The sequence below is a fragment of the Mesoplodon densirostris genome, chromosome X, assembly GCF_025265405.1.
Source record: "Mesoplodon densirostris isolate mMesDen1 chromosome X, mMesDen1 primary haplotype, whole genome shotgun sequence".
NCBI classification, from domain to species: Eukaryota; Metazoa; Chordata; class Mammalia; order Artiodactyla; family Ziphiidae; genus Mesoplodon; species Mesoplodon densirostris.
Window position 1 is genome coordinate 50,311,573 of NC_082681.1, and position 17,159 is coordinate 50,328,731.

Below are 17,159 nucleotides of genomic sequence, written 5' to 3' on the forward strand. Positions count from 1 at the left end.
CAGAGGAGTTCATCTGAGGCCTGGTCGTAATCACTCTATCGTGGAGTGATCAGCAGTGGACGGATCTTTACTCATATGTGTGCCCTGAGACAACATGGAATAGTTAATGTACAAAAGGCACAGCACACAAACCTAGAGAACCTTAAGCATTACAACCCAAAGGAAGCTGGTTTCTAACAGTGTAATTACCATAATCCTCCCTCCCCACAAGCCACTAGTATGATTATCTGCTGGTTCACTGTTTCAGTGGAATGTGTTAAAAATAAAATACCCTTAGTGAATCCACCTATGGGGAAGAGAATTGACACGACCTTATTTCTGCAGGGGCCGAAAAACTTCCAAATCTTTTTCCATGGTGAATTAGACATGTGGGAGGGGAGAATTTGTGGGCGGAGGGGTGAACAGCAACACAACTTCTGGGAGTGAATACAAGGTGAAGTGTACCCAGGACACTTTCTAAGCGTGCCTGTAGCTTCAGTATGCAGTACAGTAGATGTCAGAGTAAAGAAAATGAACAAGAGCCAAAGCCTTACGGAATGATGAAAGGATCAGGACACCCGGGAGACATAAAGATCCTAAATGCGTACTCACCAAACAACAGAGCCTCAAAGTACACGAAGCAGAAGCTGGTGGAGCTGAAAGGAGAAAGAACCAGATCTTTAATTATAGTGGGGGCCTTTGACACCCACCTCCCTCTTAGCAAGTGACAGAATTGCTAGAGAGAAAATCAGCAAGGATATAGAAGACCTGAATAACACAGTAAACTAAGGAGATCTACATGACATAAATAGAACAGTCCGCCCACCAACAGTAGAGTACAGGTTTTTCCCCGGGGGTCTCTGTAACATTCACCAAGTTAGACCATCTCCTTGACCATCAGACAATTGTCAGTAAATTCAAACATAATTGAGGGACTTCCCTGGTGGTGCAGTGGTTAAGAATCCGCCTGCCAGTGCAGGGGACACTGGTTCGAGCCCTGGTGAGGAAGACCCCACATGCCGCCGAGCAGCTAAGCCCATGCGCCTCAACTACTGAGCCTGTGCTCTAGAGCCCTCGAGACACAACTACTGAGCCCGCGTGCCACAATTACTGAAGCCCGCGCGCCTAGAGCTCAAGAGAAGCCATTGCAATGAGATGTCCATGCACCACAACGAAGAGTAGCCCCCGCTAGCCGCAATTAGAGAAAGCCCGTGTGCAGCAACGAAATCCCAATGCAGCCATAAATAAAGAAAGAAAATTATTTAAAAAAATAAGAAGACTTGAGATCTCCCAGAGTGTGCTCCCTGGCCACGATGGAATCAAATTAGAAACCAGTAATAGAAAGCAAATAGACGGATCCCTAAACACTTGGAAATGGTGGTTGACACATCATTCCAGGTTATCATTCACACCCTTGTTATAGAAGAGCTGAAGTGAGGAAGAGTTGCCTGCTGAGCTGAAAGGCATTTCAGGCTGGCCCAAGAGAGAGATCACTCTGGCTCTTTCAAACAGCCTATTGTTCAGGTCAAGGCTGGAGGAAGGGAGACAGTTCAGGAGGTTGTTACCTCTGTGCCACCTGAGATTAAAGTTCCTAGTGCACTGGCAAAGTAAGTCCAGCCAGCTTGCTGGTTGTTAGTGGAATCGGTTTGGTGGCTCATTGGATTTGTCAAGCACAAGAGAGGTATTGGTGTGGTTGCTGGAAAGTCCTGAGAGAAGGCAAGATTCGGGTGCCTTCCTGGTATATATATGACTGCTGTCCAGTCTAACCCATGGACGCATACACCGCGGTTCTTTATCAGTCCAGCTCCACTGTTTTAAAAGTTTCACCGCCGTTGTCCTCTCCTCCCTCCTCCTTCTCCTCCCTCTTTCTCCTCCTTGTCCTCCTCTTCCTCATCCTGCTCCTCCTCGATTCGTCCCCTGAGAGTGCCATCTGTCGGATAAGGCTGTCCTCTCTGGACAGGCAGAAGAGTGTCCTTTCTGAGGTTTGTGGGATTGGTCCCTTAGGCCAGGTTGGCACTTTGCCTGCCCTACCATGCTGTTAGCCTAAGACATGGTACGTGGTAAGTGGACCACAGATGTGTCTGCAAACTTGTATTTTTGTTCCTCTTTTCAGAATACAGTGATGGTGGTAGACCACCTCAAGGGAGAAAGAAAGGTTGGAGTTCTTTCCCAGGTAATTCTGGCGAGAGGAGCCCTCATTACGAACACGATGGGTGTGAGCCTCAGCCCTCACACCTCCAGGAGGATGCTGGAAACGTGGTGAAGAGGGATGTCCCGGAGGACCCCGAAGTAAGACAGTAAGTGGTCAGGCAGCAGGGTTTGTACACAGGAGCCCCTGGGACTATGCACCTCTCTCAGTCTCCGTGGACTTGTTTTTCTTCTCTCACTGCAAAACAGAAGCTTGCTCGAAGTGAAATAATGGTTGAGCAAAGCTAAGTGTAGTGCTGGTGTCAAAGAGACGAGGGTGTACAGAAGACTTCCTTAGCACTTATGGCCCCTCACCCTCCTTCTCTCCACATCCCCCCTGCAGCTCTCCCGGTACCATCCGAGACAACATGAGGAGAGTGAGATGGCACAGTGAAGGCCACAGGGATAAGAGTGTGTGGAGAAAGAGAACACCTGTGGAGAGAGAAATGGGGGAGAACACACATGATGGAACCCCAGGGAGCTGGTTCAGGGTCACAGTGAGTATCCTGAAAAATGTATGGAATGTGCAGGAGAGAAAAGCCAGGGGGAGTTGTGTTGGGCTCATGTAGACATGCTGGTTTATTTCACTGGGGACAGTTTGTAATCTGTCCCTTTTATTACCAAGAGTTAACAGTCTTGTTCATCTAAGGTCAGATTCGGAGAAGCAATGTTAAGGGAACAGGCTGACTGTGAGGAGAACAGAGGAGCCTGTCTCAAAGCAAAGATGGAAACTACTGCCAAGGATATGGAGCAACTCCACATTGGAGGTCTCAGTTTGGCAAGCTGAGTGTGCGAGATGGAGGTTCAAGCCTCTGGAGACCTTGTCTGAGGGGCAAGCAATGTCTGCACTGGGTAGGATCTCCTGGAAATTTATAAAAGGAAGATCATCTCTGTCACCTTCATTATGAGGAAGAGAGTTTGACTGGAGAGAAAGGGTATTTAGGAAATCCATATTACGCACACCCATAAGAAATCGGACCAGTGATCCCTTCTTTAGAAGCCCTTTCAAGCTCAGTAGAAGGCCAGAAAAGAACAGGAAAAGGTTCGTCCTGCAGCCTAAATTCCCTGCTGTCTGTCCTCTCTCCCATCCCTTCTTTTCATCCTTAGATTCCTTGTGGGATGAAGTATGACAAGACATGGCTAATGAACTCAATCCAGAGCCATTGCAGTGTCCCCTTCACTCCAGTGGACGTAAGAGAGGATGCGGAAGACAGACGCGTGGGCACAGGGAAGGGGGAGAGAGAGAGACCTGGTTCAGCAGGGTCTGTTGGCTTCTGATACTATTGCTGTTGCATTCAATCCCTGTAGTTCCACTTTTTGCAAACTGGGGCTCAGTTCTTTGTCCAGGAAGCTAGCACTGCCTGTGCATTGATGGATGTCAGCTACAAGATTTGTGACGAGGAGAGACGAAAGGTGTGTGTCGAGGGCGTTACATGTACCTCATCCTGAGGAAGGAGGACAGGCCAGGGGCTGGTTGTCTTCTTTGGAACTAGAGTTCCTGGTGCTTACCCCACGTCTTCTTCCTGCAGATACCTGTCTTTGTTGGCCCCTCCCCTGTTCCCTACTCTGTGCGGGATAAGTTGCAGCCAGAAGAAATGGAGCAGCTAAAGGTAATGCAGATTCAAGACGTGTTGTGTGCCAACGCTCAGACCCACCTCTCCTTCCTCCAGTCCCCCGTCCCCCTCACCCCTGATTTCCCTGCCATCACCACAGCCTCAGAGCGGCTGTCTCCATCTCTCACTCTGCAGCTGACATTGAGCAAACGATATAATATCTTCAAGCAAGCTCTTGACCTCCAGAGGCTCCGCTTTGACCCAGGTATGGCTGACAGCAGTAATTCTAGGGCAGGCGAGGGCAGAGGGGTCTTCCTGGAGGGTGACTTAGGGATGGTAACGTGGGGAGGGGCTGGTGCTGGCCCCAGACACCACTCAGCCACCTGATTCCCTCACCTCTCCTTCCTGAAGACTTGGTAGGCCATGATATTGATATAATTCTGAATCGAAGAAGCTGCATGGCTGCCACCCTGCATGTCATCGAAAAGAATTTCCCTGAGGTGAGGCTGTAGGCCCAGTGCTGGTATTAGGGTAGGGGGTGCAAGAGCTGGGGTGCAGGGCAGATTTGTCTCCAAGGTCCTCGATAGTAAACTTCACTCTACCTCTTCTTGCCCCAAAGCTGTTGTCCTTGAACTTGAGCAGCAACAAGCTGTACCAGCTGGATGGCCTGTCTGACATTATACAGGTGGCCTCTACGGTCAAAACCCTGAACCTGTCTGAAAATGAGGTGAGAAGAGGGAGCCAGGTCAAACTTGGGTTGAGAGCAGAGGGGGCCTTTTAGTGGCCATCAGAGTGATGACAGGAGGCAGGTGAAGGGACCTGTCGGGGAGGGAGGGGTCTGGGGGTGCAGGGATTTGGATGTCCCCTTTCATGGGATTCCATTTCCCACTTCCACCCCATATTTCTCAGCTGAAGTCTGTGTGGGAGTTGAGCAAGATGCAAGGGCTGAAGCTTGAAGAGCTGTGGCTGCAAGGGAACCCATTGTGTAGCACCTTCGCAGACCAGTCCACCTATGTAAGGTCAGTGTGAACACCCTGTCACCCTTCTTGGTGACCTTCACCCATGGGAGCCTAGACTATCTGTGACAGTGCCCCTATGCCGCAGGTGGCCGCCCTGGTCTTCTGGGAGGATCACAGGCCCCACCTTCTGCTCTCTCTGTGCCTATCACCAGTGAGGTGTTTCCTTCCCCTGACCTGCTCACCTCTGCAGGCGCTCTGGGGTCTGTTTCCAGCTCTCTGCTCCCAGCTATATTGCACCAAGGCCTCCCAAGAGTGTGCCCCAGGAAGCATGGCTTCTCCTCCTCACCAGGACCAGGAGCGACCAGCCTTGATCCAGATGCTGGCGCCCTGGACTGAGAAGGGTCCTCCAGTCCCGGGCCTCTTGCTGAGCGAAGCCTTCCTTCTTCGTGCTGAGCTGGGGTGTGCCTCCCCCGTTCTGAGAGGGGCCCTCTTCCCCTGCCTCCAAAGCGGTCCACCCTCCTCTCCCAGGTTGACATGGGGGCTTTCCTGCGCCATGCTGAGGGCTGAGGCCATGGGTGGCTGCTGTCATGACATCCATTCTGCTGGCCCAGTGCCAGGAATTGGACCCTCCTTGGGGTCCAGCTTGGGAAAAAGCAGGGCTCTTTGAGTCAGGGGGCCAGACGTGGGTCCCCGCCAGTGATCAGAGGGCTTCCTGAGGCAGGAGTGGATGGCACAGGGCAGAGGTGGTAGAGGAGACAGAAGGACAGGCCTCTCAGTGGCACTTACCATCCCTCCCTGCACACGTCACAGCATCCCGCCTGGTCCTTCACAGGAGCCCTGGGCAGCCTGAGACAGGTATGATTCCTCAGATAAAGAACCAACTCAGACAGGTGCAGGGGTCATCGGGAGAGAAGACGGTGGTCATCAGAGGGGGCCACGGATCCTCAGCCCCATGCTGAGCTGGGACCTGACCCTTTTCTCCTTCTTGGGAAGATCTGCCCCCATGGCTGCTCTGTTTCCCATGCCCAAGTCTGGCTGAGCTCACACAGGTGACAAAGTTTCAACCAGCATACAATGGGCCCCCAGTTCAACATGTGCATATTTTCCATTCCTAGCTGGTGTGTCTGGGCGATTCTGGGGCAGGTGAAGAGCCGCAATGGGTGTGCCGTTTCCCCTTTCTTCTCTCTTCTTCCCTGACCCCCACCACGGGAGAGCTTCTTTCCCTTCCCTTTGTTTTCTCTCTCTCCCTTGTCTCTGGGCCCCTAGGTCTCTCTCATCTCTCCCCTCCTACCTTCACTCCCTTTCTGTCCTCATCCCCTCCATCTCCCTCCCTGCCTCCTGAGCCCCACCTCACTCACCTCCCTAGCCCAGCATCCTGGGCCATCCTGGGGGGGTGTCCGGGTCTTGCCAGAGTGCTGGACTCCCGGTGAGGTGGCAGGGCCCCGGGCTCCCACTCCATGCCCTCTTCTCCCCGCAGCCTTCAGTGGGGCCCTGGAGGAAGGAAGGGAGGAGAAGCAAGCCCTGCAGCATGGGTTTGAAATGCTGGTCCCTGTGGCACTGGAGAAGGGAGTCCGAGTAGTCTGGGTGGGAGCTACCAAGGCGAAGCAGAGGGAGGGAGGGAAGGAATATTAAGTGAAGGTACTGAGAGAGATGAGGAGACAGTGCCTTTCAGACAGTAAGATGACAGATACTCAGTGCTCAACAGGCAAGTGGACCGAAAACCCTTAAAATCAGAAGCAGAGCTGGGCAAGGGGTGCTGCTGGATTGGCCAGAACACACTGATCTCTCTTTGTGGTATTATTGTGTTAACTGAAAGGAAGCATTGCAACCTTGAACTATCAACCACCTCTTCTCTATTTTTGGTTTTGGACAGGGCCATCAGAGAATGTTTCCCGAAGTTGTTACGCCTGGTAAGTGCCTACGTAAATCATTGTCTCTTACGAATGTTGATGGCCTCTGCACCTGCCCTCAAGCCGTTTGGGTCTTGCCTAGATCGCATATTAGCATCAGAACCTTAACCATTTTGGGGGACATGGACTCCTGAAAATGACATGGATATACTTGCTGGAAAAATACCCATAAATACACACACACACACACACACACACACACACACAAGTTGAATATAACACTAGAGACTTCCAGGACCTCATGATGAAGACATCCACTGTAAGCTTTCCCATGGAATATCCAGGGCCCTTTCGCACCTGACCTCTGACCCTCACCCTCCTGGGCCCATCCTTTTCCCGGATCATCCAGGGCCACTCCCCTGGTCTCCACTCCTGACTTCCTCTTCCCTTCTCCAGGATGGCCAGGAGTTACAGTCGCCAGTTACCCTTGACGTTGACACTCCCTACATAGTAAAGCCCTGCAAGGTGAGGAAGTGGATCAAACAACATTTGGGGTGTTGCAGGGAGGCTTTATCTACTGCATAGTCTCAAGTGCCATTTGATTCCAGCACATCTTCCTTGGATCTGATGAGCTGAAGAGCCTAGTCCTGCAATTCCTACAGCAGTAAGTACCTCTGACAAGCGGAGCAAGGGGTGGAGGGCTAGGAGAGGTGAGGCCACCTAAGCACAGGTCTGCTCAGGGGAGTTTTCAAGTCTCATTTGAGGTCCAGACCACAGAGATAGACTGCCTTCACTGCCCTCCCTTAGGTACTACTTGATCCATGACTATGGAGACCGACAGCGTCTCGCGGGTGCTTATCACGAGGAGGCCTGCTTCTCCCTGACCATTCCCTTCCACCCCGAGGACCCAGCCCCGTGAGTATCACATCACAGGCTCTGCTCCTGGGCCGTGTGGCTCCCCAGCAGACCCAGGCCAGCTCCTGCAAATACGCACCACCCACTGTTGCTCTTTGTCTCCTAGAAGCAGCTTGTGCGAGTACTTCAAGGACAGCAGGAATATGAAGAAGCTCAAGGACCCCCGTGAGTGTGCGATGGGAAGACTGGGTGGGAAAGGGTGGTGAAGGGGTCAATCATAGGGCCCAGGGCGTGGCAGCCCCTGACCTTCGCTCGCTTGCCCTCCCCTCACAGACCTGCGGGTCCAGCTGCTGAAGCACACAAAACGTGTCATTGTGCACACCCTCTGTGGGTTGCCCAAGACTCAGCATGACTTCAGCTCCTTCGTAGTGGACATTTGGTTCCAGATGGTGAGCACCTGCTTCCTCCCTTGGGCGGGCCCAGGAAGCCACGGGTGGGTAGGAGGTGGAGGTGGTGACTGGGCACCTGGGCTCTTCCCTTTCAGGAAACGATGCTCTGCTTCTCCATCAGCGGGGTGTTCAAGGAAGGCAAGTGTGTGTAGACCCCCACCCCTGATGTCTCATTGTTGCCTCCCCGTGGCCAGGCTCACTCCCAGACCCACCCAGCTTCCTGGACCCCTTCCTTTCCCTTCCCTTCCCTTCCCTCCACTCCCCACTTCCCTCCCCACCTGCCCTCTCCCACCTCCCCTCCCCTCCCCTCCCCTCCCCTCCCCTTCCCCACTGTGTTCTCCAGCCCTCAGTCTTCCCACTGACTATCCAGGTCTGAGCTGTGTCCATGCCTGTCTGCCCTGCATACCCTGGGCGTTGGGGACATAGGCTGTGGAGTTTGGTGGCTCTCTACCCGGATACTTACTCTGAGAACATGGGCCATGACTAAACCTCTCAGTATCCTCATTTGCACAATGCGGTAGTAGTATCCACCTCTTGGGGAGCTGCGAAGAATGCACCCGTGAACTTGTGTAGTGGTTGTCAGGGGCCATGTAACTGGGCTCAGACTGCTCCTACAGCTGCCCTCCCCATTCCAGACACCCTGGCCCCTGTGAACAACTGCTCTCTTAGCATGAGTGTCCAGTCACACCCTGACTGGGGACCGCTGTGTGAGCATGTACAGCATGTGCTACACTAAGGGGGATTGTTGTTTGTTTGCTGTTGAAGGAAGTTGTCAGGGCTGTGTGCGTGCCTTCACCCGGACTTTCATCGCTACCCGTGCCAGATACTGCAGGTGAGAGCCCTGTTGTGGGCGGGAATACCCATCCCCGCCTGGGCTCAGGGGCATGGGAATGTGGTGGTGCAGACCTTAGGTTTACTCGGTACTGTGGAAAGCCAGCAGGGAGATGCCAGGAGCAGTCTAGCCTACTGGTTAAGAAGAGCGTGGGCTCTGGAATCGGCCTATGGGTTCTCTCCTTGACACAACACTCAGTCGCTGTGTGACCTTGGTCAAGTCACATGACCTCTGTGTGACTCAGTGTCTTCTTCCGGGAATGGGGATCAGAGCGTCCAGCCCTTGGGCTGTGGTAAAGGGTAAATGCGAAATTGCCCATGGGTTGGGGATAAACCTATAAATCGAGTAAAGGTGGTAGACAGTCTCTCCAAATGTGGGCTCTGTGGGGAGGGGCAGAGGTACCAGTCAAGGAACCTGGGAGACAGACACAGGAGGGACGTGGAAGGAATCTGGTTGCTGAGTGCCACTGGGAGCAGAGTCAGTATTGGGGGTGAGGGTGTCCATCCATCAGTTGTCTGAGGGCCCATTTTTCCTTCAGTCTGTGCATCATGAATGACGAGCTGTTTGTGAGGGATGCCAACCCCAGTGAGACCCAGAGGTGTTCTGCATCCCAGTGCCTACACCCACCTCCAGCTCCATGCACACCCTCTCCCAGCTGCAGCAGGACATCATGCAGGCATCCTCCACGCCATCTGAGATGAACCTCTAGTGGTCTCAGAAGTGAGTGCTGGGTTTGCATGGGGATAGGAGGGAGCTGGGACGAGTAGAGGAGGGATTAATGGGAACTTAAAGGTAATTTGTTTTCCTTGTTTATTTCAGTCATTTTTAATCTGAACATTTCATTCGTGGTACATATAAAGCTACCTAGTTATTTTGAGCAGCCTTGTATTATTTTTATTAATTTCATGGATGCTGCTTCTGTATTAACAGAGAGTTGGGTGTTCAGGAGTGTGCATGAGGTTCATTCCACTGTATATGTCACAGTATATGTGGAGGGGGGAAAAATCGTTAGCCCAAAACATACTACCCAGAGGTAACCGTTGAATGTTTTCATCTTCATCATATCTTCCTGTAAGTTTGCTTATGTAGGTGTTTACATATTTATTATGCACGTTTATATATTTCTATATTTATCTACAGAAAATGAGATCTCATCATGAGAGAGAGAGAGAAGGAAATAGAGAGACAGAGACAAAGAGAAAGAGGGGCTTGTGGCTGAATGGGGAAGAGGGGTCCAAAGAGGGATTATTTAATCTTCAGTGCCTTGAAGCTTGAGCAAGTTAACAGCTAATGGGAAGGAGCCATCTCAGCTCATTTTCCACTCTTAAATTTGCCCATATATTAATTTTCCTTCTTATCTTATTTCTACCACAGAGCTAATGAGACACCTCAAATGGAATAGTATAAATTTTAAGCCCAATATATATTTAGTTATTAGTGAAAGAAAGAAGGGACAATTGTATTTCAATGAAATGGTAGTACTTTTTAGGTTTTGGTCTCACAGGGAGGCAGCGGATGGTTGAAACTGTGGTGTGACGTGGCTGGATGACACGTGATCTGAGGACCCCTGCACTGCTGAATGGGAGACAGGTCTAGACTTTTCCCATAAACGTATTAACAGGCGGAGCAGTCCAGGAGCAGCAGTTAGGCAAACACTACAGCTTGCTGCCCTGGTGCCATCTCTCACTGAGCTCACCAGGTGAATCAAAGGCAAGCCTGTCTTCCCAGCATGGGGAACTGGGTTAGGGTCTGCTCAGAGGCACGATGTTGGGCAGCTCTTAGGAGCTTCTGAGTCTCCCAAGAAGCTAGAGATCCTTCTGTCTTTAAAACTTTGAACTCAAGGCGTACCAGAGAGAGATTTGCTTCCTTCATAAAGATATCTATGTTCTCATTAGGAGAAACAATGAGAAACACCTTTCCACAATGCCTGCCTTAGCCCCAGGTTTTCTCATTCACCCCTCAGGACAGCTCTGTGTTAAAGATGAGTCCCATTTCACACATGACAAAGCTCCTCCTCATATAGCTTCTGTCACCTATCCAGGTAAGTGGGAGTTTGGGAATGAGGTTCCATCCCTCACCCTCTCTAGAGGACAGTGGAGCAGCCTCCCTTTTAGACAATGGGCTTCTAGGGCTGGGGAAATGGTCAATTTGTTGCCCCCTGATATAACAGGCCCAAGGGGTACTCCCTCAAAACCCCTATTGAGGAATAGGATAGTACACATACATGTGCACATGCTTTCATTAACTTGGAAAAGCATTCATTGTGCTCAGTTTCATGGGGGAGATAAAGTAGAACCAAATGGAATTGACAGCATATCTCCGTGTGTGTGTGTCTTTGTGTGTGCGTATCGATGGGCTGTGTGTAGGAAATGTATAAAGTCATTAGTGATAAAAGTACAATATGTCAGGTAAAAACGTGGAGATGACATACCTCTGAGAGGCAGGCACTTCCTTCTTTACCTCAGAATCCGCATTCCTTAGTGTGCAGGACAATTATTTTTTTTAACATCTATATTGGAGTATAATTGCTTTACATTGTTGTGTTAGTTTCTGCTGTATAACAAGGTGAATGCGGTATATGTGTATTTTTATCCCCATATCGCCTCCCTCTTGCGTCTCCCTCCCACCCTGCCTATCCCACCCCTCTAGGTGGTCACCAAGCACCGAGCTGATCTCCCTGTGCTATGCGGCTGCTTCCCACTAGCTGTCTGTTTTACATTTGGTAGTGTATATAAGTCCATGCCATTCTCTCACTTCGTCCCAGCTTACCCTTCCCTTCCCCATGTCCTCAAGTCCATTCTCTACATCTACGTCTTTATTCCTGTCCTGCCCCTAGGTTCTTCAGAACCGTTTTTGGTTTTTACATTCCATATACATGTGTTAGCATATGGTATTTGTTTTTCTCTTTCTGACTTACTTCACTCTGTATGAGAGACTCTAGGTCCATCCACCTCACTACAAATAACTCAATTTCATTTCTTTTTATGGCTGAGTAAATATTCCATTGTATATATGTGTCACGTCTTCTTTATCCATTCATGTGTCAGTGGCCAATTAGGTTGCTTCCATGTCCTGGCTATTGTAAATAGTGTTGCAATGAACATTGTGGTACCTGACTCTTTTTGAATTATGGTTTTCTCAGGGTATATGCCCAGTAGTGGGATTGCTGGGTCATAACCCTCTTGCACTGTTGGTGGGAATGTAAGTTGTGCAGGACAACCTTTGTGGACTGAGGAAGGTAGAGTACCTTTTGTATGAGGAAAGCCCTTCAAGGGTCAGGTGTGGAAGTTTCCACGTGGTACCTTTTCCGATACCCAGAAGCAAAGAGCAGGGAGATGGCAATGGAGAGGCAGCTCTGGTGGTCTTCGGTGTAGAGGGAGCTAATAAGGCTATTGTCCTTCATCTGGGCACTTCCCTGGCAGCCCCCAGGTCACCACTGTCTGCAGCTGAGAAGCAGGAGTGCTGTTGGGTAAGAAGCTTCCCTGGGTCATGAAAGGGTGGGCCCAGGGCCTGGCACCCAGAGAGAGCCCAGGCCTTGTCTGCTTACTTCACCTCCATTCTCTGTCTTCACTTCCTCTATTCTCCACCCTCAGTTGGGTTCGTCCCTAACTTTGTGCTAATCACCACTCCTACCATTCACACTTGGCTGGGTGGTAAGAAAAATAATAATACTCATAAAACTGAAAGAATAAACCCACAATAGTAATAAAAGATAGCAACAAGTATAGCACACATGTTAGATAAATTACTTGCTCGAGATAAGTCAACCAGACAGTAATGGTTCCCAGTATCAAATCCTGGTCTTCTGACCGAACACCTCCCACCCCAACCCCTGTTTCTATATCGAGTGTACTTCTATGTTAGGACTCAGGCCGACACAGGGGAAGAGACTCAACCCAGGTCCTGTGGTCAGTGGATGGCTCTGGAACTGGACATATGTTTGATGACTTCTGTCTAGCTGAACTGTGCCTATTTTTTGCTCTTCTGTGCTAATTTTTCTTCCTTGGGCTCAATAAGAAATTCCTTCTGGGGCTTCCCTGGTGGCGCAGTGGTTGAGAGTCCGCCTGCCGATGCAGGGGACATGGGTTCGTGCCCCGGTCTGGAAAGATCCCACATGCCGCGGAGCGGCTGGGCCCCTGAGCCATGGCCACTGAGCCTGCGCATCCGGAGCCTGTGCTCCGCAACGGGAGAGGCCACAACAGTGAGAGGCCCGCGTACCGGAAAAAAAAAAAAAGGCTCATAACCTCAGGGCCTCCCATTGGCCAAAGATAGAACAAACATTAATGACTATCATGCACTAAAACACGTCAAATATGGAGATATCTATGACAACTCTAAAAAAAAAGCCAACAAAACCAACTCAGTGCTCACCTTTGAGAGTCCTAGGGAAACACCTAATGTTTGAAAGTGGAAATATTGCCAATGAACTGTATATACACCTTGCCTTTCCTGTGCATGTTATACCTACGCATAGTTGTTGAGGGAAGAATTCTTTTATAAAAGAATTTCCGCCGATACATGCAGAAGCAATTAAAGAATGTGTACATCATGCTTTTGCAACCTTTAATGAAACGTACCTCTAGGCAATGATCATTAGAGGCTGCAAAAAAAAATGGGATGCGAAAAGCAGATGGGAAATTTTATAATAGCTGCGTCACAGTATCTCTGAATTTGCCTTTCCTCACTTGTAAAACGGAAACAATTCTATCCATATTAGACAATTACTGTGAGGAGCAAAAGGTCAATCGGGCAGATGATACATATAGTACTGAATAGGGATGAATAGTCTTATTTCATACCTGACTGTCCTTTAAAGGAGATTCCCTTGATACAATCCAAACCACATGATTATAAGACAGTAATGTGGAAATATTAAATGGAAGGGAAATGTATAAGTTATCATTACGTATTCGCTTCAGTGTCATTCCTCTGTGCTGGAATCATTTCTCAGATAATTTAGGAGAAAGGAAACCTGACTCCAGCATTTCCAGTGGGTGTGTGAAAGAAAACCATTGGTCCATTTCACATTATTTCATATCCTTTCCCATTCCACTTTTAATAATTATGTTAATTTCTTAAGAATAGCATGTGTACTCAAACGAACTTATCTATGAAACAGAAACAGACTCACAGACAGAGAACACACTTGTGGTTGCCAAGGGGGAGATGGGGTGGTGAAGGGATGAATTGGGAGATTGGAATTATCTGATGTAAAGTATTATACATAGAATGGATAAACGACAAGGACCTACTGTATAGCACAGGAAACTATATTCAATATCCTCTAATAAACCATAATGGAAAAGAAAGTCCAAAGGAATATATATGTGTAACGGAATCACTTTGCTGTACAGCAGAAATTGACACAACATTGTAAATCAACTATACTTCAATAATAATAAAAAAGAATAACATGTACTGTAACCCAGCAAGAATGGGCTTTGCAGAAGAACACTACAGTAAATCACTGGGGTTCAGGCACATCATAGGTTCTTGGCTAAATCGTTTCCCCCATGCTGGCCATTTTTTTGGATAAAACCTCTCAGATGTAGAGGCTAATGAGATACCATCTGGGAAAGCACTTTTGAGACCTTAGATGGGATGGAAGAAGCTATTATTTCTACGTAATTACTTTCCAATCTACACTTCAGATATTATCATACTCTGTGTTGAATGAATTCAATAGGCCTAAGTCCTTGCATTACTTTGTACTTGAACGGCCATTTGTGAATAGTCTTTGGATGGTTGGAACTGAAAAGTTATATATTAGGACAGGACCTCTGACCCAGAAAATCATAGGGACTTATCTATTGTGAATGCATGCATTTTTCTCTCTCATGCATTTTCCACAACATTCCTGGAAGGTAGAGAATAACATCTCTTTAGATCATGTTGTAGCTGGAGAAACAGTAATGTACAGAGGTTACGCTACTTGGCTGGGGGTCATCCTTCTCTTAAGAGGAAAAGCAGAGACTGACACCCTGTATGTCCAAGTGCAGACTGCATGATGCTCAGCCGCACATGACACCGTATTCAAATAAGTCTTGCTTTCCTGCTGACCTGTGTCACTTCTGAAATCTATCTTCACTTCCGATGCCAGGCTTATAGTCCTGCTTGTATTTATGCAAGTTGTACTTCATTTTCCTATTCTGTGGAGACAACTGAATGTGATTAGGTCATTAGTGTTTGAAAGTGAATTCCCAGACAACATAAGGAATATGCACAGTATAATAGAGGGACAGGTGTTATGCTGAGGATGAATAATTGAAGGAACAGGCTCCAAATGCAAGAAGGTCAAAACTTCCTGGATTCATTAATGCATATTGATAAATCAACCTGTGAAAAAGTCGTACTAAGTGAAATCCCCACCAGCAATATCAGACTTTGTAGGAGACCCCACAGGCACACCCACACTGGAAATTCTCAGTAGTTTATTGTTACACTTGAAAAACAGGAACATAGAAATTCTCTTATTGTCATCAGATTTAATTGGATAGTAAGGTTATTTAAAAGTATCCCTAGTATGCAGACTATTCTGCTAATCATCATTTGCATTAGTTATTAACGCAAAAAGTTCCAGTGACCTCTGCAACCTAACAAACCATGTGTGACGGCCTTATAAGCCAGCAAGTTCTCCTAGGGCTACTGCCTGCATGAAGGCTCTAGGCTGTGTGTGCGTGTGTGTGTGTGTGTGTGTGTGTGTGTGTGTGTGTGTCCTCTGGGGGCTCCTAAGGACAATGTGTAACCCTAGAAAGAGACTGAGAATATCTCTTTGTGATATATGTTGAGTTCAAGTTTAGAGAGGAGCTGGATCTGCTCGTTCTGGAGTCTTTAGAAATGGCACAAGAGTTGGACCACAGCAAGCTTCTGAGCAGACAATAGTCTCGTTCCCCCAGATGCAAGGCAAGCCTGTCTGTGAACTCACCTGCTCAGGTCAGGGATGGATCCCTCCAGGACATAAGGTGTGGCGGTCTGTCTAAATGTGCTTCTGAACACTGAAGTTGAGGGCTCCTATCTTGCAGCTGTCAGTTGCAGAGTCCTGAGAAGCTGCATCCTCTCAGCCATCCACCACCATGGGTTCAGTCATCTGCATGAGGAGCTCCGCACTCAGGGATAAAAATCCTTAAATTCTAAGCACATCTTTGACACATCGTGCATCCACCTATTCATCTGTTCTTACGTTTAACAGACATTACGAAGAAACTCTGCACTAGCCCTTCAGTAAGTTTTAGGCTTCTCCTGAATGGAAGGAAACAAGGAAATAAAGTGTGGGAAGGCTGGTGTGGTAAATTCAGATGTTAAATCTAGAAAGAGATAGATCCTTCTCATTAAGATTTCAAGCTGCTCAAGTTTCTGATAAATGGTGATTATAGAACATCATTTAATGCTGTGGACCTCTGTCCACATCTCTGGTTACTGACCTCTTTACATATATATTCTGCAGTCTTCAACCAAAGATCTACAATGAACTCCTGATACTCAATTCACATCCCCCGACCTCCCCTCCAACTCAGTCTTCATCTCTCATCTAATGGGGACGTCCCTCCACTCCTCCACTGAAATTGATCTTGCCCAAGTCAACAACCACCTTTTTGTCACATTTATATATCATGAGTGTTGAAATGCATGGTCAAATGGAGACAGAGGTTTCCCTAGCCAGGATACAATTAAGTTGCTTGTCTACAGACAAGGATTACATTGCAAACTGATACTGTCAGTTACCTGAAATCTAGAATGGTAAAACACCTTCCATGGAGACCAAGTCAGATAATGGGGAAGTGTGTGCTATAGACAGTAGGCTTTCAAATGAAGTTGAAAATGTCCCCCACATGTCTCATACTTCTGCATCATTGAAAGGGATTTTACAAATAGGTCTACAGCAGGATAAGCATGTTTATTAGGGTCGTCTCATTAGAGACTGTCTCACCTGTCTCTCTTTTTTTTTCTCAAGGTATTTCCAATTATGGAATGAAATCATCTGAAATTGTAATGTTGTCTCACGTGTTGAGGCGCCGTATGGCCCAGCAGTTCCACTTCTAGTTACATACTGAAGAGAAATAAAAACACGTCTACATAAAAACTCGGGGAAAATTATTCATAGTACCATTACTCATAACAGCCAAAAAGTGGAAACAACTCAAATGCCTATCAGTTGATAAATGCACAAGTAAAATTTGGTCTAGCTATACAACAAACTATTATTCAGCCATGAAATGAATGAAGCACTGATACATGTACAACATATATAATCCTTGATACCATTATGCTAAGTGAACAGAGTCAAACATAAAAGACCAAATACTATATGATTCAATTTATAGGGAATGTTCAAAATAGGCAAATCCATAGAGACAGGGGACAAATCAGTGCTTGCCTGGTACTAAATATGGGTACGGGGCTTCAGTGTTTTCAAGCATTATGGAAGTTTTGGGAACTACAGAAATGCCTAAAATTCAGTTATGGTGATGGTTGCGTGCATTTACTAAAAATCATCA

General features: G+C 48.0%; 1 protein-coding gene across 1 annotated transcript in view; it reads left to right on the forward strand.

Moving 5' to 3' along the window:
• The first annotated feature begins 2,519 nt into the window (after positions 1-2,519).
• The window catches only part of LOC132481907 (nuclear RNA export factor 2-like), a 39,288-nt gene continuing 24,648 nt past the window's right edge, over positions 2,520-17,159 (forward strand). Inside the window, exons 1-14 of the mRNA XM_060086811.1 lie at positions 2,520-2,663; positions 3,274-3,357; positions 3,475-3,585; positions 3,696-3,776; positions 3,915-3,984; positions 4,131-4,219; positions 4,339-4,446; positions 4,629-4,738; positions 6,552-6,588; positions 6,985-7,053; positions 7,137-7,192; positions 7,336-7,443; positions 7,550-7,608; positions 7,717-7,832. Coding sequence (XP_059942794.1) covers positions 2,535-2,663; positions 3,274-3,357; positions 3,475-3,585; positions 3,696-3,776; positions 3,915-3,984; positions 4,131-4,219; positions 4,339-4,446; positions 4,629-4,738; positions 6,552-6,588; positions 6,985-7,053; positions 7,137-7,192; positions 7,336-7,443; positions 7,550-7,608; positions 7,717-7,832 — 1,227 coding nt within the window. The 5' untranslated portion in view covers positions 2,520-2,534. The remainder of the gene's footprint in view (positions 2,664-3,273; positions 3,358-3,474; positions 3,586-3,695; positions 3,777-3,914; positions 3,985-4,130; positions 4,220-4,338; positions 4,447-4,628; positions 4,739-6,551; positions 6,589-6,984; positions 7,054-7,136; positions 7,193-7,335; positions 7,444-7,549; positions 7,609-7,716; positions 7,833-17,159) is intronic.